Here is a 23,325-nt window from a genome sequence, read left to right as displayed (position 1 = left end):
TTTAATTTTTTTATTATATCAATAATTTAATTTTTACGTATTACTGCTTTACCTTGTAACACATAATCAAATTCTTCTCTTTTTACAAGAATATCTAATGCTTTTCTAATTGCAAATGGTGATAACTTTCGGAAAACAAAAAATATTAGTCAAAATGATCATTAAACTCTTTGTTTTCTTTACTTACTTGACCATTCAATTGAGAGGTTAAATTTCTAATACCAACTTTAGATCCAATTGGAATTCTCTTTTTAAGAATATTCTCTGCATTGACAACCTCTTGTAAAAGTTGTGGTGTAATTTGTTCTCCAACTGCATTGTTTGTGGTGATTGCATCGTAGGTAGAAATGGTAAATAATCTAATAGCCTCCATTACATGTTGATTGGTCGCTGTAGTTGAAAGACTCATCTTGGCAAGTGATTCTGAAATTCTAACAATAGCTTCCAACTGTCTAATAGTAATTGGAATGGCAGAAACTTGACCATCCTCATCTTGTTTTTGTCTAACTGTTGCTCTTATAGATACATAATGATTTTTTAATGCTTCAATAGCATCATCTGATAATCTTGGACTACATCGACTAGATAACAAAGTTGTTTAATAGTTGAGATTGAAAAAAAAAAAAAAACTTTCAATGATCATTTCTTACCTTCTACAAAAAGAAATATATTTCTTTAAAAAGTTTATATCCAATTCATTACTTGAATTACCAGATGTTCCACTCATATGAATACCAATAACATGATTTGCAATCGATTGATCTCTTTCTTTAATTCTTGGATCTCTAACAACAAAAATTAAATCAAAACGTGATAAAATGGTTGCTTGAAAATCTATATTCTAAAAGAAAGAATTATTGTTGGAAATTAATAAACAAAAATAATAAATAAATAAAATTATAAGTTTTACATACATCACCAGCAGATTTCATATCATCATATCTACCATATACAGGATTTGCAGCGGCCAATACAGATGTACGTGAATTTAAAATGGTGGTGATACCAGCTTTTGCAATGGAGATGGTTTGTTGTTCCATTGCTTCATGAATTGCTACACGATCGTTTACATCCATTTTATCAAATTCATCTATACATACTACACCACCATCAGCTACAACCATTGCACCACCTTCCAAATAGAATTCACCTGTTGATGGCTCTCTAATGACAGAGGCAGTAAGACCAGCTGCACTACTACCCTTACCAGAAGTATAAACAGAGATTGGTGCCACTTTTTCAACAAACTTGAGTAACTGTGACTTCGCTGTACCTGGATCACCAAGTAACAATAAATTGATATCACCTCTCAATTTCATTCTATCTGGTAATTTCTTTGATGATCCACCAAATAATTGACATGTAATTGCTTTTTTAATATCTTAAATTATAATATTAATAAAATGTTGTTGTTGTTGTTTTTTTAATTATTATTGCTATTTGCTTACCTTTATGACCATAAATAGATGGTGCAATACTATCAGCCATAATTTGATAGAGATCTGGACGTTTTGAAAACTTTCTAAATTGATCTTCTTCTTTGGGTGTAAAGAATACAGTATATCTACCACCCTTATCTGTATCGGATGTAATGCCGAGTGCTCTAATATATGCTGTTCTGATGGTGGCTGAACCAGCAACCTCTCTCTTCTTTCCAACATTGGCACCAGTATAGATACCAAACACACCCAACACTGATATTCTTGTACCTGGTGTGACTTTCTCCACCAAATATCGATCCAATGATAATTGGATATGTCTTGGCATCTCACCAGTTGGAATTGTATCAGGACTCTCTTGTAACTTTAATAATTGTTGATTTACAAATTTAGATCTATCACTTAGAATATGATAAGGGCTATTTCCACATTGTAAACCTTTATTTTGACTTTTGATTAAAGTTAAATATTTGATTAGTAAATATGTTTAATTGTATTTATTATTTATTATTAATTACTTACCCTTCATCACAAATAGCAGGTAATGGATTTAATGTTATGCCAGGTGATACATTAATATTTAATTGATGTCCACATACACGACATTTGGCAACCAATAGGACTGGACGTGGTTGTGTACGTGATGCAGAAACTACAATCCCAGATATCTTTATCAACTTTGCAATGTGATTGGATTTCAATGATCTAATAGATGTTGAATCCTGTGAATTGACAAACACAACTTGAATATCATTTATATCTTTTAGTTCTATTTTAAATTTCATCTGTTTAACTGCTAACTTTGCTGCATTCTCAAACTATTTTTTTAAAAAGTTAGTAAATCTAATTTAATTCATCGATATTTATTATTAATTATAAAATTAACTTACTAATGGTATAACTTCATTCGGTTTATTTAAAACTTGATACGATAGATTTGAATCGAATTGATCGAGATGATCGAGATTAACCTCTAAATAGTATTGCTCAAGATTGTATCTCTGTGATAGCTGGTCTCTATAAATAAAAGAGTTGTCTTGATTCTTCCATTCTCTAATGAACTGTAAGAACTTTGTTTGGATATCTACAGAGCTATTGGTTGATTGATCATTCAATGCTCTACTACCACTGATACCACCTCCACCACTAACATAAACATTACCTTGATCCCAACCTGACATCTAAAACTATAAATATATACCAATTAAATAAATATAGTTTATTATAATTAAATACTATCAAATATATAATCTAATCTAAAAACTAAAACTAAAAATTTAACAAAGTGCGCCAAAATTTGAATTTTAAAATAATTATTTTTTTTAAAATCTTAATTGTTTGTCCACCGGTGAAATGGGAGGTGCTTGTTAATTTCATCATAGATTAATATTGGTTGTGAACAAAAGATGAAATAATTTGTGAATAATTTTAGATGGTATATTTTTAAATCAAACAAAAATAGTAAAAGAAGTATAACTTTTTGAAATGAACACCTAATGAAATAAAACAAACATATAATGATAGATAATCACTAGACGAGTCTATTGATATCAATTTTATCAAAAATACTTTGTTAAATTGTTTACTTTTTTGATTTTTTATTGAATCCATCTTTTACAAACTAAGCTACAACAAATCCTGTCTATATTTCAAGATCTATTAACAATGATCTTAAGTAATAAAAATGGAAAATTTACAAATCGATATTCTTTGTTGTTTTGTTGCTCCATCAATTTTAGAATGATTATATTTATCTTTTAGATCACCCTATCGAAAAGAAAGATAAATGGTTTAAAAGATAAAATTTTGTCAAGCTGCAATAAATAAAATATTTTGGAATAAACTGTAGTTTAATTTTGTTTGTAAAATATTACTATTAATAAATATAATGTTATATAATAGTAGGTTTTGTTTTAATAAATAAGATTGTTATATTAATATGATATATAATCAAAAAAGTTATGAAGTTGTAGTTGTTGCTCTATTTCTTGATCCAATTTCAATTTTACATATTCTTTTGGTTGGTTTCAAAATAATGTTATTAGCAATGTTATTGTTGTTTGTTGGTGAACTTGAAAGTGTTGTTTGTTGTTGTTGTTGCTGTTGCTGTGATTGTTGTTGTTGAATTTGTTGTTGTTGAATTTGTTGTAATTGGAATTTGTTATTCTTTCTCCACGAGAAGTTGTCTTCGGTTGGACCATTCTCTAGGATCGATATGATCGTTGGAATCTTGGCGTTGGTTGCAATCTCCAGTGGTGTACCTCTCTTTGAGCTGATGTTGATGAGTGCACCTGCGAGCAACAGTGTAGAGACAACCGCTGGTCTGCCGGCAGTGACGGCGTAGTGAAGTGCAGTCTCGCCACCCTTGGTCAGAGCATTGACATTGGCACCGTTCTGAAGCAGTAGCTTACAGACATCGTCGTTTCCACGGAACGCAGCAGAGTGTAACGGTGTCTCACAATGACGACTTCCATTGTTTATATCCAAACCGTGTTGCAGTAGCAACAGGATGACCTCTCTTCTCTTCTCAGTCAAAGGATGTCTAGCCAGATAATGAAGAATAGATGCACCATCTCTATTCTTTATCGTTACATCTACACCTGTAACATTCAAAAGTACCTTACAAATATCTGCATTACCCGAATAAGCTGCACTATGTAAAGGTGTCCAACCATTTACATCTATTTCATTAATTAAATGTCTAAAAATAATAAATGATGATTAATATACATGTTATAATATTGTTGTTATAATCAATGTTTCAACTTACTCTCCATATTCTAATACTTTTTCAACTGATTCTAATTGCTCAGATGAAACAGCAAGATGAAGTTCAGACTTTTCATCGTTTAATGTCTTTGGTTTACGTTTTTGAGTTACTTTAAATACTTGAGTGGAGGTCATCGATGCATCCAAGACTTCAGAGATATCTTCAGAAGACTCGTCAGAAGGATTATCCCAAAGTTCAACGACGGTGTTTAGTTCATTTTCGAGTCTGGCAAATGTTCCCATGACCAATCCACCGATTGGCACGATATGTAGTGATTTCTCGGTTTTAGAATCTTCCAAACGCTTCATTTCACTTAGGTAACCTAAATCGGACAACATATCTTCAATCCAAACGGTGATTTGTGGATCGGTAGCATCTCTAGTCTCTGCCAACATAGCTGACACCTTTTCAACGTTGAACTCTGCAATATCGATATTGAAATGTTCACAAAGAACAATGTGTGCTTTCTTTATGAAATTATCGATAATCGGATAGATCTCTTCTCTCAACTCTTTGATAAGATTTACCGGTGAGTTTAAGAATTTGTTGGAAAGTGTAAGTGTTGGTCGTTCGATGTTCAAGAGTGTTGGTGTAGATGGTCTAGTTGTTGTTGTTGTTGTTGGTGGTGTTGTTGGTGCTGCCGTTGTTGTTGTTTGATCAACTTGATTTGTTGTTGTTGTTGTTGATGAACTATCTTGTTGCTTAGAAGATTCTTCTGTACTTGATGATAAATCATTTACTGAAATAGTCATCTCTGTACTATTATTATTATTACTAACACTACCGTTACTTGTTGATAGTGTCGCCAAGTTGTTGGTACTGGTAGATGGTGAAGGTGATTCCTCAATCGTAATAATCTCAATGACATGCTCATTTGGATCCATTACTTTTTGTATGAGAATCAAGTTGTTTACTACATCTTTCATGTTGAGTGGTTGCTGCTCAATGTAGTTCTCTGGCACCGCAGTAAAGTTGTATCCACGCTCACTAAGAAATTCACTGGTTCTCACTTCAACTCGTTTCAACCACCATTCTGTCATCTCGTCTTTCAGTGTTCCGTTCATTAGATCACGCTTCTCAATCTTTAGTTGATCCAACATCAGCTCACAGTCACCTAGGAACTGCTTGATTTTGCTACGCGCCAACGCAATGTGATGCGAACCTTTGAGATCAGAGATGTGTGACTCGTACTTTGGCATAAAGAACAAACGGTGATCGAATTGATTGAGATGATGCTCAATCTTTTCATTCATCAACACTTCCAACTCCTTGTAGAACTGGTGATCCTGGTTGGTGTACAACTGGTGGAGAATGGAATGCATCGATTTCAACTTTTCCAAATCGAAAAGTGATACTTTTTCAGCGCCCAGATGTGCATCCATATCGATGCCAAGCGAAACCAAATGATTGATAGTATGCTGTTTACTCTCCTCTAGAACCTGTGAGAAGAACTTCTCGGTTGGTTGATGCACCAGTTTCTCAATCATCTTGATATCCTTGAGTGCTTCAATGGTTGATCTATTCAACGGCAGGATATCTTCGATTCCAATCGTGAGATATTCATTCTCCTCTGTTGTCAGCCACACGTTGATATTGTAGTTGTTACGCTCACCTGTGAATCTGGCGAATATTGCTTTCGGCTGGTAGTGTCTACGGTCGAGATACTCTTGAATGGTAATCTGATAGGGACGTGTCTTGGTGTTCAGGTTGTTGCTACTGTTCGATCCGGACAGTCCACTGCTACCGCCATTCGACGATCCGTTCGACAATGAAATATTGGAGATGATCGAAGTATCGTTGATTCCACCGCCACTGCTAGAGTTGCTGTTCATGCTGTTGGTATCTTTGTGAAGAGAGGTCGTCGATTTGAACCCAATAAAGTTTTTCTTTACCTCGCTTGGGAATCGAACGATAACAATGTCACCTCGCTTCAACTTGTCGACGCCTCTCAAGATCGATGCATATCTACGCACCGCCTTTGAGAGTTGGATGTTATCGGTGAGTGCACTCCAATTGATAATATTTACAAGAAGTTGCTCACGTGTCGTAGATATCGACGTTGATTGATAGGATTGCATCTCCTCAATCAGAGTTTCACCGATATTGTTATTCTTATCTTTGGTTTCCACCAATTTCAAAAATTCATAGTCACGTGCCAACTTGTTGAGCAAATCGTCATTTGGAATCAATCCAACGATGCAATTATCACAATCGATCGTATAGCTCGTAATGTATCCCACCAACTGCTGCGATATATTAATGAATATCTTTTGCTTCTCGATATTCAGCAGATCGATCATCCGCAGATAATAATGCAACAACGACAAGTAATGTTGCAACTTGGTCTCTGTCAAAAGGTTCTTTGTCTTTATCATTCTCTCTCTGAAAATCTCTGCCATTGACATTGATTTAACTGTTCTCATATGATTTAAAGCATTAAAACATGGTGATAATTGTTCCTATTATTATTAAAAAAGAAAAAAAAAGTTAATTAATAAATAATTATAGTTTATTTCTTTATTTCTTTATATATTTATTAACAAACTTACTTGAAATAAAAAGAATACAGATGTTAATACATTATTTTTATCTTTTGCATTTTTGAATGCATGTGATTCGACTTTAAGGTTACTGGTGGATTTCTCTTTCTTTTGAAAGTTGAGATGTGGTGGTATGATTGAAGATTGTGTGGATGACAATGATTGTTGTGGACTTCCCAAAATGGAAGAGTTTGAAGATAATGAATTGGAATTTAATAGACTTTGTGAGAGGGATGGTGATGATGGTGATGAAGAAATACTGGAACCCGCTGATAAATTTGCTGATTCTCTATCGGTTTTCGAAGATTTAACAATTGGTACCGTAGATGGTACCGTCAGAGAATCTAAATATTTAAATAACTCTCCGACATTATTTATAAATTGTTTTTCTAATTGAATTGCTTTTACTGAACTCATTTTATTATTTTATTTTATATATATAAAAAAAGTAAAAAGTAAAGTTTATATAAATATATATAATATATATGAATGATTTTAAATAATTATTTATTATTAAATTAAATTAATGATTTTAATAAATATATAAAAAAGTTATAAATATCAATCTAAAAAATATTTAAATCAATCACTTAAAATTGATTTTTAATTGTTTAGGAATGAGATTGTTTGAATTGATTAAAGGTTATATGAGTGTGTGTGTGTGTTATCTATTTAATTTGAAAATCCTGGTGTTTAGCGGTAGTTATCACTACTACACTTTGTGGATGTGTTAATTAATTTTTGATAAAATCTGGATTGAAAATTGATTCCTATGTTTAAAAGATGTGGTGTGTGAACTATGTAAAATGATGATGTTGATGATGATTATTATTATAATATCAAAAAAAACAATTGTGTTGTTGATGAATTGTAAATGCCAAAGTAGGCTTTAGTTATTGTAGATTATTATCTATAAAAGTCTATTATAATTTAAATTATTATTGATATTTGTTGTTATTGTATTTGTGCTATTACTAAACACAATTGAATTGATTTGATTTTTATTTGTGAGTGGTGGTTGACTTGTCAATTCAGTCATTCATTAATTGGAAGTTGGAATCTAACAAAGGTATTGGGGTTTTTGGGTGGTTTGGGTGATGGTGGGTGACTAAAATTGTAGAATGAAATGATCGTTCATTTAAGTGGTCGATGTATAAAAAAAACAAAAAACAAAATTCCAAAAAAAATCATTTTATTTAAAATTTAATGAAAAAATCTGTAAAATTTTGGTTGATTCTGAGAAAGCTAAAATATCTTTAATTCAAAGTAAAAAATTATTAAAAACAACAGAATAGTTCGGCAGAAATAGTAATGTAAAATTTTGAAAAAATTTGGAACCAAAAAAAAGCAAAAAAAAATAGAAATTTATTTTGCACAACATGATCAAAACGTCAACTGGTGTGACTAGCATGCATCCATGTCAATCAGCAGAAAAGGAACATGAATCGATCATCAATTCTGGTTCCATTTAAAATTTAAGTGTTTAAAATATATTGATTTTCAATATTAGATTAGATTATAAAAATATCCCAAGGTTTTTGTTCTTTCTGGTTCTGGACAAAAATATCTATCTCATTATACAACTTTTAAAATTTCTCAATAATCAAAGGAAATAATAAAATGACATCATCATATTAAATGATAAACACACACTCAATCTTAAAAGTGTGTTCTAAATTCCAATTAAAATTTCGTGAGAATAATTGATTGAACTTTCTTTTGAATAATCAAACACTCATTTATTACTATCAACTTTTCTTAATTATTTAACAAATTTGTTATTATTGATTATTTATTATTATTTTAATTAAATTTATTTTTTATTTAATTTGTTTTTAAAGTATTATGTGTGTAATATTATTATTATATAAGATCTTTTTTGATGTTTAAGAGCAAGTGAGTGGTAGTGATGAAATTGATTCTTTTTTGATTGTTGTTTGTTTGATTGTTTGTTTTTATATTAATATTAAATTATTTATACATCCCAGTCAATGGAGATGAAGACATATGGGAAGAAACGCTCTGAAGTTTCCTCTTCATTCTTTCCGATGTGTTGAGATCCCAAATATTTGAATTCGTTAAATAAAATGTCTCTGAGTCTCTTGTCTTCTCTCTTTTGTGGTTTCATCAAGATGGCTTGGAAGTTGATGGGGATACCGAAACGAAGTACTGACTCTACAAACACTCTGAGAGCCTTCAAATGGATCCATGCCATGAAAGCCTCTGGGAAGTGGAGACGGCACCATCTGATCATCGAAGTCTTGTAGTTCTTTTGATCCTCTGACAATTTCGATGTATCTTGTGTCTTTGTCTCTGTCTCTGTCTTATAATCTCTAACAATAAACTTTCTCTCGAGACACTGAGTCTTGAAATTTTCGTAAAACTTTTTAAATACACAAACTCCATAGAGTGTATATTCACTATCACCTTGAATCTTCCTATAAAATTATGAATAATAAAAAAGTAAAAAAATAGAATAAAAAATAAAAAAAGAAGATAAGGTTAATAAGTTTAAATATATTGATATTTAAAAAAATATTGATAATTACTTGGCAGATCTCATAAGAACGTATTCACAGAAAGTTTCATAAGTTGACAAGAATTCCTTTTCATTGCTAGTTGGAACGACAACGAATGCAGTGGTAAGATATTCGGTTTGGATGAATTGCTCTGGTGTAACAATGGATGAAAGTGATTTAACTTGGAGATTACCCATCAATTTCTTTTCTTCGGCATGTACAGCAGTGGTAAGAGCACCATATTCAGAGGTCTTTGTCTTTAAATCTTCGTCCAACTTTGATGCAGTCTATAATGATTGTTTTAATTAAAATATTAGATAATTAATGATAGATATTCATCTTTTTTTTATATATAATATAAAAATAAATAAACCTACAGAGTAAATCTTATCGACGATCTCTTGTAAAGTTGATTTTGGATTATATTTAGCGTCGTCCCATTTGAATTGTGACAAGTATTGTTGAATTGTGTGACCATTGATTGAAAGACTCTTCTCCTTTCCTGGTTTCGATCCGACCAAATCCGACAATTGTTTGCTGATTCTCTTTGCTGTCATCTCGACAAAGGTATCGATCTTTGCCAACTCATCATTTAATGTAATCAATGAATTCAATGTTCCTACTCTAAGTGCTGGAGTCTATATTATATTATTGAATATTAATATCGGATAATTAACTATTATTAATATATATTGTTTGTTTTAATTAAAAAAAAAAAAAAATTTTAAAAAAAAGTTGTCATTTCGTGTCACCATCAACCACCACATCCAACTTATTTGATTTTTTTTTGTCGATCACAATCTTAGACTACTAAATAATATCCATGAGTAAAATAATGCTGCCTAATCTAATATATCTTCTATCTATCTATCTTTTTATGTTGATCTCTAACTATTTGAAATTTTTGATGATGACAATCCTACTGACAAAGCTAAACAAGTGATCTATTTTATTTTCAAACAAACAAACATACATTGAATTTGAAGTTCTCAGAAAGACTAACCTCTTTGGCAGTCTTTCTGTTGACAGAATCAAAGATATCTTCATTGGTTCTGTTTGGTGCTGAGATCAACCAAAATACTTGATTATCAGACATTTCTATCTAACTCTTTTTTTAATAACAAATAAAAAAAAGATCTAAAATGATGATATATATATATATATTGGAAATAATAATTATTATATATTGAACAATTTGTTGTGTCTAAAGAAAACCTAGTATATCTAAACAAAACAATGAACAATAATATAATATATTTTTATTTTTAATAATATTATTATTATTATTTTAGTATTATTGTTGCTGTTGGTTAGTTTCTAAATCCTGCTGCAGAAAAAAATTGAAAAATAAAAAAAACCAACAAAAAAATATTAAAAAAAATTTTTGAAAAAAAAAAAAACAAAAAAATCTTTTGCATTCACTTACCAGGTAAACGAAGAACTTTCTGTTTTGATTTTATTATTAACTTGGAGTCATACCTGGTTTATGTAAACAACAAAATTTATATTTGTGTTTTTGACAATTAAAAAAAAAAAAACAAAAAATCTTTCAATTATTTAATAAAACTTATCAAATAAAAATAATAAAAGAAGATAAAATAAAAATAACAACAAATTAAATCTTAACTTTTTTTCTGTATGTAATGCTAGTTGATCAAAATTTTTTTATTTTAAACAAGTACCAAGGGTTCATAACATTGTTTATATTTAAATTTTTAATTATTTTTATATATATCAAACAAAAATTATATATATTTTCGATCTTTGAATTCATGATCAAATATTTGTTTTGTGCAAAAAAAAAGGGAAAAAAAAAAAATGAAATTCCAATAATTTAAAATAATTTTTAGTTACTTTTTAATTTAAAACTTAGGGATGTTAATGATAAACAATAAAACTATTTTTTTTAATTTAATTATTATTATTATTCATATTTTCAATTTATTGATAATATATTTATATTTTTAATATAGTAAAAGATAATTGAAATTGTAGATTTTACTTATATATATTATATAGATTTGGAAGTACAATGAAATTATCACATAGGAATGAAATTGACAGTAGTAATATATTTCAAAACCTAAAGTTTCATATCAGTGATAATTTGAATCATCCAGCTAAACTTGAACAACTAAGCAAAAAGATAAAGAATTCCGGTGGTAAAAGAAATATATCACCTTCTCATGATAGTATATTCGTATTAAATCAATTCTTTGATGTATGTATATCCACCATAGATCTAGTAATAGTATTTTAATCAATTGATGTTTTTTAGCCAACATAGTTTACTAATCGATTGCTATTATTATATTATATCAACATGATCATGATTGTTTAGGAAGAATATAGAGATTGTAGAAATCATGGTGTACCAATTATAAGTGTATCATATCTGGAAGAGTGTGTTGTCAATTTACGAACGATCGATTTAGCGAGAGCAAAGAATACACCCATTCACTCTGATTGTCTCTTGAATAAGGTGGTTTGTTTCGATCGCTCTAGCGAGCCAAATTGCAAAGAGATGGCAATGAAAGTCACTGCAATGGGTGGTCAGTGTACAAGTAAACTAACAACCGATACATTCATCTTGGTTACACAAAACATATGTTCAAGGAAATCAAAAGTAAGTCAATAACTTTGAATAGTTAGTTAGCAATTCAAAAACACTTTATTACTAATTACTTACTAACTATTTCACATATGTTAATCAATCAATTAGAATGCAAGACAAAAATTAAATATACCGTTGGTCACTTCGGAATGGGTGGAGCGATGTTGGCAAGATGGATTCCTAAATGATCCGGCACTCTTTTCAAAGCCAGTGTTGAGAGGTTGTGTTATTTGTTTGACTGGGTTCAGTGGTAACGATCGCAAGTATATAGAGCAGCTCTCGATTGAGGGTGGCGGTGTTTTCGCACCGACTCTCAATAAGAATGAATGCACTCACTTGGTCGCCTCCGAACAATCCGGCGAAAAGTTTAAGATGGCAAAGGAATGGGGTGTCTACATTGTACCGTTGCAATGGCTCGAGGAGTCGGTTCGTGTCGGTCTCCCTCAGAGCGAACTACTCTTCAATGTCGACAGTGGGACTGGCACCATCGGAAGTTACGATAACGGCAACAGTAGTAGTAGTCTGTCACTGAGACAGAGTGTAAATAGCTATATTCCAACACCTTTACCACAACCAATTACAAATCTATCGATGGATATGTCATTGCAATCGATAAGCTATAATAACAATGATGTTGATATGTTACAAGCAAACAATGGTTATAATCAACAACAGCTATTACAATTGACATGTCCACCTTCTGATATATTTAGATCAATGACATTTGTGTTGATGGATTTCAATGAGGAGCAAGAAGCAAAGACAATGGAGTTGGTTAGTTCTTATGCGCAGATCATTGTGGCGCAACAGGTACCTAATCTTCTCTCGACACAGCTAACCATTGATTATGTGTTGGCGCCACACGATACAAAGCTCAACAAAGATAAATATCCATCAAAGGCAAAGCTGGTTTCGACCGATTGGTTCGACGCGTGCTTGCGATACAACAGGATTCTAGACCCACGAGAATGCGTGCTGTACACTCCGATTCAAAGAGTAGGTTTTCTAAAAGGTGTTTTCTTGGTTTACAGTGGATTCACTGTTGCAAACGTTATCGATAATATTAGAATCACTTCACATCTTTTGGGTGCCAAGATCTTTCAGAAACAAGGAAAGCAATCGACACATCTACTCGTTCACAGAGACAACTATCGAGAGAATCCCGAATACAAAAAGGCAATGTTGAAAAACAAGAATTCAAAGTCACCAAAGATCTATATCTTGCATCTCGAATGGCTGTTTGACTGTGCCAAGCAAGGTCGTCGCATCGATGAATACGACTATCTTTTTACAGAGGTAAAACAACTGTTTAAGAATAGACCACAGCAGCAACAGCAACAAGATACAGATAATTCAATAGCATTACCATTACCATTACCATTACAAACAACAAAATCAACATCAATATCAACAACAACAACAACAGAATCATCAATATTTAAAGGTTTTAAAGTATATATTTCATTAAAGATAGAAGAGGATAAGCAGAATCAATATCAGGTGATGGTAAGAGATTTGGGTGGTGAGACTACACTTGACTTGTTTACCGTCACTCATTATATATGTGAAAGGATCAATCATAGTGAAACTCAGAGATTTGTACAAACTCATACCATCATCAATGCTAGACCGGATTGGTTGATTAAATGTTGGGAGGAAAACAAGTTGATCGGTGTACATGACTACATTCCATTGGATCCGATTGAGAATGACGATGATCTAGTTTGTCAACCACCTGTAATCCAACCAATCACTAAACAACACTCCCAACTTTTCAATGGAACACCTAAATCAAACGATCAAATGGATATTGAAATTGAAACTGAAAACGACCATCATCATCATCATCATCACAATCAACGACCAACATCTACAACCACAACAACAACAGCTATATTATCAACCCATCCACCAGATTTATTAAAACAAGCAACACAAGAGACAGATTCAGAGGAGGAGGAGGAAGAAGAGGAGATTGACGATAAACCATCGGCATTGGATCGTTTATTTAAAGCAATCAACAATCTACCGGAACAAAAGAACAATGTAAATAGTAATGTTTTCACGATACCATCAATCGTACCAAAGAGAAAGGCAATATCTAAACCGACCAACGCAATCATTCCAGTATCCACTGTCAAATCAACTTCGCTGGATCTGGCGAATCTCGACGATGACGATGACGATCTCGCTGACATGACTGACGGCGTTGATGAAGACGAAGAGGCAGATCCACTGTCACAGCGTATCACCTATGGCGAAGGTTCAGAGAATGTGAAACGACTGAAACTGATGAACTCGAAGGCGACCAACAAGAACAAGACCAAAGACAACTCGACAGAACAACAGCACCTACTCGATATCCTCAAGAAAGGTCAGCCCATCCAGAGTATAGTAGTGAAAACATTCTCCAACTACCTCTTGCTGTCTGGCTTTGGCGACAAGGAAAAGATTCCACTGATGGACAGTCTCTCCAAGATCGAAAAGTTTGGATTCTATCACCAGAGCGACCCAAACATCACCCCTGGAAAAACTACTCACCTCATTGTTTGTCTACCGAAGCGTAGTGAGAAGTTCTTGTGTGCACTGGCCGCCGGTATCTGGTGTCTAAAGCCAACGTTTCTCGATGCAATCATCGCCACCAACCAGCCGGTTGACGAAGCGGCATACGAGTGGACCACTGCAGACCGCGACGACGAATGGACAGCTGCCGCCTCAAAATGCCGAAAAGCAGCGAACCTACTCCAACGACCACTTCTCTCGCGAGTAAAGATCGTGATTCCCAGCTCTCACAAGAGTATCAAGATTTGGACAAACATTTTCAACAGCGGTGGTGCCACTGTACTCGATGAAAACGAAATCGCAGAAGCAACCCACCGTATGTCCGACGACAATCAAATCTATTCAAACGATCCTCCACATATCAAAAAAGTGAAATCAAGTGAAGTAACTCATCTTTTAATTCATGGACAACATTTAATAACTGACTAACTGAAAAAAAAAGAATATAACTTATAAATAAATGTGTATAAATTTAATTTGTAATAATTGATCAATTTTTAATAATTTAATTATATAAATCTATATTTATCAAGACAAACGATATATATTCGAATGTCGTAATTGAAAATATAATGGAATCGGAATGCCAATTGGCTTTGTTCCCGATAATCAAAAAATGGAATAAATAGTTGAGAATGTTTTTTCAGTTGGGATCACAACAATCGAAAATAACTTACACTTTAGTTGTCGGCAAAAAAAAAAAAAAAAAGTAAGAAATTTAATTAATTTGATTTTGTTTTTATTTTTATTTTTCGTTGTACATCTCATGTCTTTGGATGTTATAAAAAGATCGTGCAAAGAACATCAATCAGGTGGCGAAAATCAAAAAAAATAAAAATAAAAAAAAAAGTTTTTTTGACCAAAAAACCGAAAGTTGCCGTCATTTTTGTTTAAAAAACATTTAAAAACAAAAAACTACTACTAACACACACGAAAGAATGAACCATGTGTTGTTTTACCGTGGTAGGCATCGTGTTGAGTGACATGGCTAAATAAGTGAATTGACTCAATGTGTGTAACGAATACCACACGGCTGTATCTATAATATAATTTTAAAAATTGAAATTATATTTGACGAAAAACTAAATTAACTGCCCAGATTCCTTCTATAAAAGTAAACATCGATGCTCTACCATTCTCTTTTTCTTTCCAAGACAAACAAATAGTGTGTGATCAAACAAACATAACTCAAAGGTGTTTATTAATCTCCAAAAATATACAAATTGTTTCTTTAGATTACACATTCTTTCTTTGCTTTGGAAAGAAAAAGAGAAGTAAACTAAATTATTTATTATCAATATTATCAATATTATTTTAATAAGATCGATTCGATTTAAAACAAAAAAAAGATTAAAATATATATATTTCCAAAAAAAAAAAAAGACTACATAATATAATATTATCCTTTTTTGTTTCTTTATATTTTTTATTATCTATATATAAAAACAAAACACCTTTATTGTTATATTACATCTATAACGATTTATCTTCAACTTCAACGAACGACATATCACTCACACACGTCATATAATCAAATCACATTTTTAAATTTGATCATCAATCATATCAACACACACATATATAATTACGAAATTAGAAATTAAAGAGCATTATACAAATCAATATTTAATTTAACTTATAAAATTTAGTATTTGATTTGATTTTACCTTATTTCTAATTTATTTATTTTTTATATACAACAACAGACTTAGACCAAACCAAACCAATTGATTCAAATAGATTGTAATAATCTATCCTTAACAAAACCAACCAAAAAAAAACAAACAAACAAAGAAAACCAAAAAACAAAAAAAAGTATAAAAGTTTTTAATTTTAGTTAAATTTCAAACTCCGATTTTTATTTCGTTAAATATTTAAAAGTAAGTAGGCTTTTCGCTTTTCAACCAAAAAGGAAATTGAAAAAAAAAAAAAAAAAAAAAAAAAAACTAAATTTTGCAAACGATAAAAGTGGATTGTTGGTTGTGGGATTATGTTTTAAATATTTTTCATATTTCATTGGGAGTAATAATAATAGACAATGATTTAATATTAATATTCTATTTTAATTTACTATCTAAAAAAAGTTAATCATTACAAATATATAATTATTATATATATATATATATAAACAGTTTATATCATTATTTATATTTTCAAATCAAAATAACACATAAAAAAAAATGTCAGACATTTCATCAAATATTTTAAATAGAAAGAAAGGTTTCTTGATCCTTGAGGATGGTTCAAAGTTGGAGGGTTACGTTTTTGGTGCACACAAATCAGTAGTTGGAGAATGCGTTTTCAGTACTGGTATGGTCGGTTATCCAGAGTCGATCTCCGATCCATCCTATACCGGACAGATCTTGGTGTTCTCCTATCCGCTGATCGGTAACTACGGTGTGCCAAGCTTCAAAGAGGTCGATCCACACTCAAAGTTGCCAATAAATTTCGAATCGGAGCGTGCACATTGCCAAGCGATCATCGTATCCGACTACACCGACGACTATTCACATTGGGCTGCCGAGCGTTCGCTCTCAGAATGGCTGGCCGACTCTGGCATTCCAGCGTTGTACGGTATCGACACACGTGCTCTCATCACCAAGATTCGTGAGACCGGTTCACTCAAAGCCAAGGTCGTTATGGCCGACGAGCTCCAATCGATGGCCACCGTGCCATTCGAAGACATCAATCTTCGTAACTTGGTCGCAGAGGTGTCCACCAAGTCGGTGCGTACATTCGAAGCCGCTCCTGCCGTCAGAAAGAACAAGCGTGTCATCGTCTTGGATTGCGGTGTTAAATATAATCAATTGCGTTGTCTTTTGAATCGTGGTATGGATCTCAAGGTGGTGCCATGGGATTACGACGTCGTCGCCAACGAGAAGCCAGAGGACTGGCACGGACTTTTCATTTCCAACGGTCCAGGTGACCCTTCGCTCTGCGGTAAGGCAATCGATAACATTCGTAAAGTATTGGCTTTGCCAGCCGCCAAGCCAGTGTTTGGTGTCTGTATGGGTAATCAGTTGCTGGGTTGGGCTGCCGGCGCCAAGACACACAAGATGCCATTCGGTAATCGTGGTCTCAATCAGCCATGCGTCGACCAACTCACCGGTCGTTGTCACATCACCTCACAGAATCACGGTTTCGTCATCGACACCGATTCACTGCCAGCCGGCTCCGGTTGGAAGACCTACTTTATCAACGCCAACGACGGCTCCAACGAGGGTATCTACCACGAGAGCAAGCCATTCTTCTCTGTACAATTCCATCCGGAAGCTAAAGCCGGTCCAACCGACACTGAATATCTCTTTGATAATTTCGTTGCCTACGTTCTCGGTGAGAAGTCCGACTCGCCAATGAACCGATCCAAGCGTATCGAGACACCAAAGAACATCAAGAAGGTATTGCTCTTGGGTTCCGGTGGTCTTTCCATTGGTCAAGCCGGTGAGTTTGACTATTCCGGTTCACAAGCTATCAAGGCGTTGAAAGAGGAGGGTATCAAGACCGTCTTGATCAATCCAAACATCGCCACTGTACAAACATCGCCAGGTCTTGCCGACAAGGTTTACTTTTTGCCAGTGAATGCCGATTCCGTCACCAAGGTGATCATCAACGAGAAGCCAGACGGTATCTTGGTAACATTTGGTGGACAAACCGCATTGAACTGCGGTATCGAATTATATAAATCAGGTACATTGGAAAAGTACGGAGTTAAAGTACTCGGTACACCAATCGACACAATCATTGCCACTGAAGATCGTGGTATTTTCGCAGAGAAGCTCGAAGAGATCAACGAACACATCGCTCCATCGATGGCATGTAACACCATCGAAGAGTCACTCTTCCAAGCCGAGAGAATTGGTTATCCAGTTATTGTGCGTGCTGCCTATTGTCTAGGTGGTTTAGGTTCAGGTTTTGCAAATAACAAGTAAGTAAAAAGTTAACACTTATCATACTAGTTTATGCATATTAATAATCATATTTCTATTTCTATTTTTTTTTAGGGAGCAATTAACAAGTTTAGTAACAGAGGCATTTGCAACATCATCACAAGTTTTAATTGAAAAATCATTAAAGGGATGGAAGGAAATCGAATATGAAGTATTGAGAGATAGTCATGACAATTGTATTACCGTTTGTAATATGGAGAATTTCGATCCACTCGGTATTCACACTGGTGAGTCGATTGTAGTTGCACCATCACAAACACTGACTGATCGCGAGTACCAAATGTTGCGTGAGTGCGCTATCAAGACTGTTCGTCATTTGGGTGTAGTCGGTGAGTGCAACATTCAATACGCGCTCAACCCAGACTCAGAGGAATACTGTATCATCGAGGTCAATGCTCGTTTGTCACGTTCATCCGCTCTCGCTTCAAAGGCAACCGGTTACCCATTGGCTTTTATCTCTGCCAAGGTTGCTCTCGGTTACGATTTGGCAACTCTGCGTAACACCATCACCAAGAAAACAACAGCCTGTTTCGAACCATCGTTGGATTACTTGGTTGTCAAGATGCCACGTTGGGATTTGAAGAAGTTCAGTCGTGTATCCAACAAGATCTCGTCATCGATGAAGTCTGTCGGTGAGGTCATGTCGATCGGTCGTAAATTCGAAGAAGCCATTCAAAAGGCAATTCGTATGGTTATGGATGGCGGTGTCGATGGTTTCCAAGCTGGAATCTACCCAACCTCGGACGAGGAGCTTGAAAACCCAACCAACAATCGTATCTTGGTGTTGGCAAGTGCTTTCGCCGATGGTTACTCTGTTGAGAAGGTTCACCAACTCACCAAGATCGACAGATGGTTCCTCACCAAGTTGAAGGATATCATCGATCTCGAAATCACCATGACCAAGAACTACAGAGAACAACAGTTGCCAGCCGAGTTGTTGAAGCATGCCAAACAACAAGGTTTCTCTGACAAGCAGATCGGTCGTGCCATCGGTTCAACCGAGTTGGCCGTTCGTGAAATGAGAAAGCAAATGAACATCACCCCGGTCGTCAAGCATATCGATACTGTTGCTGCCGAGTTTCCAGCTCAGAACAACTACCTCTACATGACTTACAACGCCAGCACCAACGATATCGACATCAACGAGAAGGCATACATTACACTCGGTTCCGGATCCTACCGTATCGGTTCATCCGTAGAGTTTGATTGGTGTGCAGTTTCCTGTATCCGTACGCTCAGAAAGCTCGGACAGAAATCAATCATGATCAACTTTAACCCAGAGACAGTCTCTACCGATTACGATGAATGCGACTACCTCTTCTTTGAGGAGCTTTCATTGGAGCGTGTTTTGGATATCTACGAGCGTGGAGGTCCAGACTCAACCAACGGTGTTATCTTGTCGGTCGGTGGTCAGATTCCAAACAACTTGGCCATCCCTCTCTCAAGATGCAATGTCAAGGTTCTCGGTACTCACCCAGATATGATTGACAGCGCTGAGAATCGTTACAAGTTCTCACGTCTTCTCGATACCATCGGTATTGATCAACCACTCTGGAAGGAATTGACCTCGGTCAATGACACCAAAGAGTTTTGTGAATCCGTTGGATTCCCATGTTTGGTACGTCCATCCTATGTATTGTCTGGTGCCGCCATGAATGTCGTCAATTCATCGAGCGAACTCGAGTCGTTCCTCACTGAGGCTGCCGCTGTCTCACGTGACCACCCAGTCGTTATCTCCAAGTTTATCCAAGAGGCAAAGGAGATTGAAATCGACGCCGTCGCTGACAATGGTCAAATCGTATTGTTTGCCATCTCTGAGCACGTTGAGAATGCCGGTGTTCACTCTGGTGACGCCACACTTGTCTGCCCAGCACAAGATCTCGACAACAACACCATCACCAAGATTGAAGATACCGCTCGTAAGATTGCAGCTGCTCTCTCAGTGTCTGGTCCATTCAACATTCAATTCATTGCCAAGAACAACGAGATCAAGGTTATCGAGTGTAATCTCCGTTGCTCCAGATCATTCCCATTCGTCTCAAAGACATTGAATGTCGACTTTATCGAACTCGCCACCAAGATTATCATTGGTTCCGCCTACAAGACTCCACAATTGGATGAATGCAACTTTGTTGGTGTCAAAGTACCACAATTCTCATTCATTCGTCTCAAGGGTGCTGATCCAGTACTCGGTGTAGAGATGGCATCCACCGGTGAAGTCGCTTGTTTCGGTAACACTCGTGAGGAAGCATACATCAAAGGTTTGATCTCCACCGGATTCCGTTGTCCAGAGAAGAATGTTCTCCTCTCGATCGGTCCATTCAAGGAGAAGAATGAATTCCTACCAGCCGCTCGTAAGTTGGTCGATCTTGGTTACGCCCTCTTTGGTACCAAGGGTACCTCTGATTTCTACCAAGAGAACGGTGTCCCAATTACCCAACTCGACTGGGATGAAGAGGTTCTCGGTGACAACATCACCAAGAAACTCACTGACAACATTCATTTGTTCATTAACTTGCCATCGAAGAACAAATACCGTCGTCCATCTTCTTTCATGTCTCGTGGTTACTCTTTGCGTCGTGTTGCCATCGATTTCAATGTACCATTGATTACCAATATCAAATGCGCCAAATTGTTTGTCGACTCGATTCCATTCATGCGTGGACCAATGGCTTTGGACAAGGTTGATTGTCGTTCATCCAACAAGACCATCATCTTGCCAGGTCTCATCGATGTCCACGTCCACTTGCGTGAGCCAGGTGCCACCCACAAAGAAGACTGGGAATCAGGTACCGCCAGTGCATTGGCCGGTGGTTTCACCATCGTCGGTGCCATGCCAAATACCAATCCACCCATTATGAATGCCGAAACATTCGAGCTCTGCTCCAAGTTGGCTGCTGCCAAAGCTCACTGCGACTATGGTATCTACGTCGGTGCAACCTTCACCAACACTCAGACCGCTGCTTCTCTCGCCAACGAATCAATGGCAATGAAGATGTATCTCGAAGAAACATTCGCTCCACTTCCATTGAAGGATGACATCAACGCCTGGAGAGATCACGTCATGAACTGGCCAGGAACTACACCAATCTGTGTACATGCCGACGGTCGTAACTTGGCTGCCGTCATGATGCTCGGTTGGATGTACAACAAGCACATCCACGTCTGTCATGTCTCACACAAGGAGGAGATCGACTTGATTCGTGACGCCAAACTCAGAGGAATGAAGATTTCCTGTGAGGTCAGTCCACATCACTTGGTGCTCACCACCGAAGATATCCCAAGAATCGGAGAGGGACAATCGGAAGTACGTCCAAGACTCGGAACTCCTGAGGATCGTCAAGCTCTCTGGGACAATATTGACTACATCGATATGATCGCCACCGATCACGCTCCACACACCTACGAGGAGAAGTGCTCTGCCAAGCCACCACCCGGTTTCCCAGGTCTTGAAACTTCGCTCCCATTGATGTTGAACGCCGTTCACCAAGGTCGTCTCACTCTCCAACAACTCAAGGAGAAGATGCACGACAATCCAATCAAGTTGTTCAGTTTGCCAGAGCAACCAGATACCTACATTGAAGTCGACATGGACGAAGAGTACGCCATCGGTAAGCCAGAGTACTCACGTTGTGGATGGACTCCATTCGAAGGTGTCAAAGTCCGTGGACGTGTCGTTCGTGTTGTGTTGAGAGGTAAACTCGCCTATCTCGATGGAAAGGTTTTGGCACCAGCCGGATACGGTAAGAATGTCAGAGACATGTTGCCACTGAAACCAGTCGCTGCTCAAGTCGCTGCCACCTCTGTTGTCAACACCCCATCGGTAGAACTCTCACCAAAGAGACGTCCACTCCAAATCAGCAAAGACGGAAGTGGAATCCCACCACAACCATTGATTGGAACCTCGATGAAGAAGGACGATGCCATCCAGCTCTTACACCCACAAACCGATGGATCACTCTTTGGAAAGCACATCTATACCGTCAAGCAATTCAATCGTAAGACTCTCCATCAGATCTTTGGTTTGGCTCACGAAATGAGATTGCAAGTCAAGAAGTCCGGTGGATCCAATATCCTCGCCGGAAAGATCTTGGCAACACTCTTTTACGAACCAAGCTCACGTACTCAATGCTCATTCACAGCCGCCTTTGAACGTCTCGGTGGTAAATGTATTTCAATCGACTCTGTCTCATCCTCGGTTGCCAAGGGTGAGTCACTCCCAGACACCATTCGTACTTTGGAGTCGTATGCCGACGCCATCGTCCTCAGACATCCACAGGTAGGTTCCGTAGAGACCGCTATCAAGTTTGCCAAGAAGCCAATCATCAACGGTGGTGATGGTATTGGAGAGCATCCAACTCAGGCATTGCTCGATGTATTCACCATTCGTGAGGAACTCGGAACTGTCAATGGATTGACCATCACTTTGATCGGTGATCTCAAGAACGGTCGTACCGTCCACTCACTCGTACGTTTACTCTCATTGTATCAAGTTAAATTGAATTACGTATCACCAAAATCATTGGCCATGCCAGAGGAGATCGTCAAGGAGTTGGAGGCACGTGGAATTCAACAACAACAATTCGAAAAACTCGACGCCGTCCTTCCAACCACCAATGTACTCTATGTCACTCGTGTCCAAAAGGAACGTTTCACCGACTTGGCTCAATACGAAGCTGTCAAGGATTCTTTAATTATCACACCACACACCCTCACCAAGGCCATGGACAACATGATCGTCATGCACCCATTGCCACGTGTCAACGAAATCTCTGTTGAAGTCGATTCCGACCCAAGAGCTGCTTACTTTAGACAAATGGAAAATGGAATGTACGTCAGAATGGCTTTATTAGCTTCCATTTTGGGTAAACAAGATTAAAATATAATATAATATAAAAATAAAATAAAATAATTTAAATATATAAAAACAAAAC

At 35.9% G+C, this 23,325-nt stretch overlaps 5 protein-coding genes across 5 annotated transcripts; 2 read left to right on the top strand and 3 right to left on the bottom strand.

Annotated features, from left to right (window-relative positions):
• Window positions 1-26: 26 nt before the first annotated feature.
• mcm5 (DNA replication licensing factor MCM) lies at window positions 27-3,050 on the bottom strand (the record flags this gene model as incomplete). Its single annotated transcript, XM_020576644.1, has 8 exons — window positions 27-125; window positions 188-581; window positions 651-841; window positions 915-1,381; window positions 1,449-1,888; window positions 1,962-2,257; window positions 2,330-2,620; window positions 3,009-3,050. 8 exons carry the CDS (start codon window positions 3,048-3,050, stop codon window positions 27-29), a joined length of 2,220 nt encoding a protein of 739 aa, XP_020433893.1.
• Window positions 3,051-3,398: 348 nt separating this feature from the next.
• PPL_05770 (ankyrin repeat domain-containing protein) lies at window positions 3,399-7,166 on the bottom strand (the record flags this gene model as incomplete). Its single annotated transcript, XM_020576643.1, has 3 exons — window positions 3,399-4,140; window positions 4,210-6,668; window positions 6,759-7,166. The coding sequence occupies 3 exons, from the start codon at window positions 7,164-7,166 to the stop codon at window positions 3,399-3,401; spliced, it is 3,609 nt and encodes a 1,202-aa protein (XP_020433892.1).
• Window positions 7,167-8,724: 1,558 nt separating this feature from the next.
• vatC (V-type proton ATPase subunit C) lies at window positions 8,725-10,364 on the bottom strand (the record flags this gene model as incomplete). The annotated part of the gene is made up of 4 exons (XM_020576642.1): window positions 8,725-9,187; window positions 9,299-9,555; window positions 9,646-9,906; window positions 10,242-10,364. The coding sequence occupies 4 exons, from the start codon at window positions 10,362-10,364 to the stop codon at window positions 8,725-8,727; spliced, it is 1,104 nt and encodes a 367-aa protein (XP_020433891.1).
• Window positions 10,365-11,300: 936 nt separating this feature from the next.
• On the top strand, window positions 11,301-14,873 carry cut5 (BRCT domain-containing protein; the record flags this gene model as incomplete). Its single annotated transcript, XM_020576641.1, has 3 exons — window positions 11,301-11,489; window positions 11,610-11,894; window positions 11,991-14,873. The coding sequence occupies 3 exons, from the start codon at window positions 11,301-11,303 to the stop codon at window positions 14,871-14,873; spliced, it is 3,357 nt and encodes a 1,118-aa protein (XP_020433890.1).
• Window positions 14,874-16,624: 1,751 nt separating this feature from the next.
• Window positions 16,625-23,270, top strand: pyr1-3 (dihydroorotase; the record flags this gene model as incomplete). The annotated part of the gene is made up of 2 exons (XM_020576640.1): window positions 16,625-18,369; window positions 18,446-23,270. The coding sequence occupies 2 exons, from the start codon at window positions 16,625-16,627 to the stop codon at window positions 23,268-23,270; spliced, it is 6,570 nt and encodes a 2,189-aa protein (XP_020433889.1).
• Between the last annotated feature and the right edge of the window lie 55 nt (window positions 23,271-23,325).

The sequence above is a fragment of the Heterostelium album genome (assembly GCF_000004825.1).
Source record: "Heterostelium album PN500 unplaced genomic scaffold PPL_contig12, whole genome shotgun sequence".
NCBI lineage: Eukaryota > Evosea > Eumycetozoa > Acytosteliales > Acytosteliaceae > Heterostelium > Heterostelium album.
This window is presented reverse-complemented; position numbering and strand designations above follow the sequence as displayed.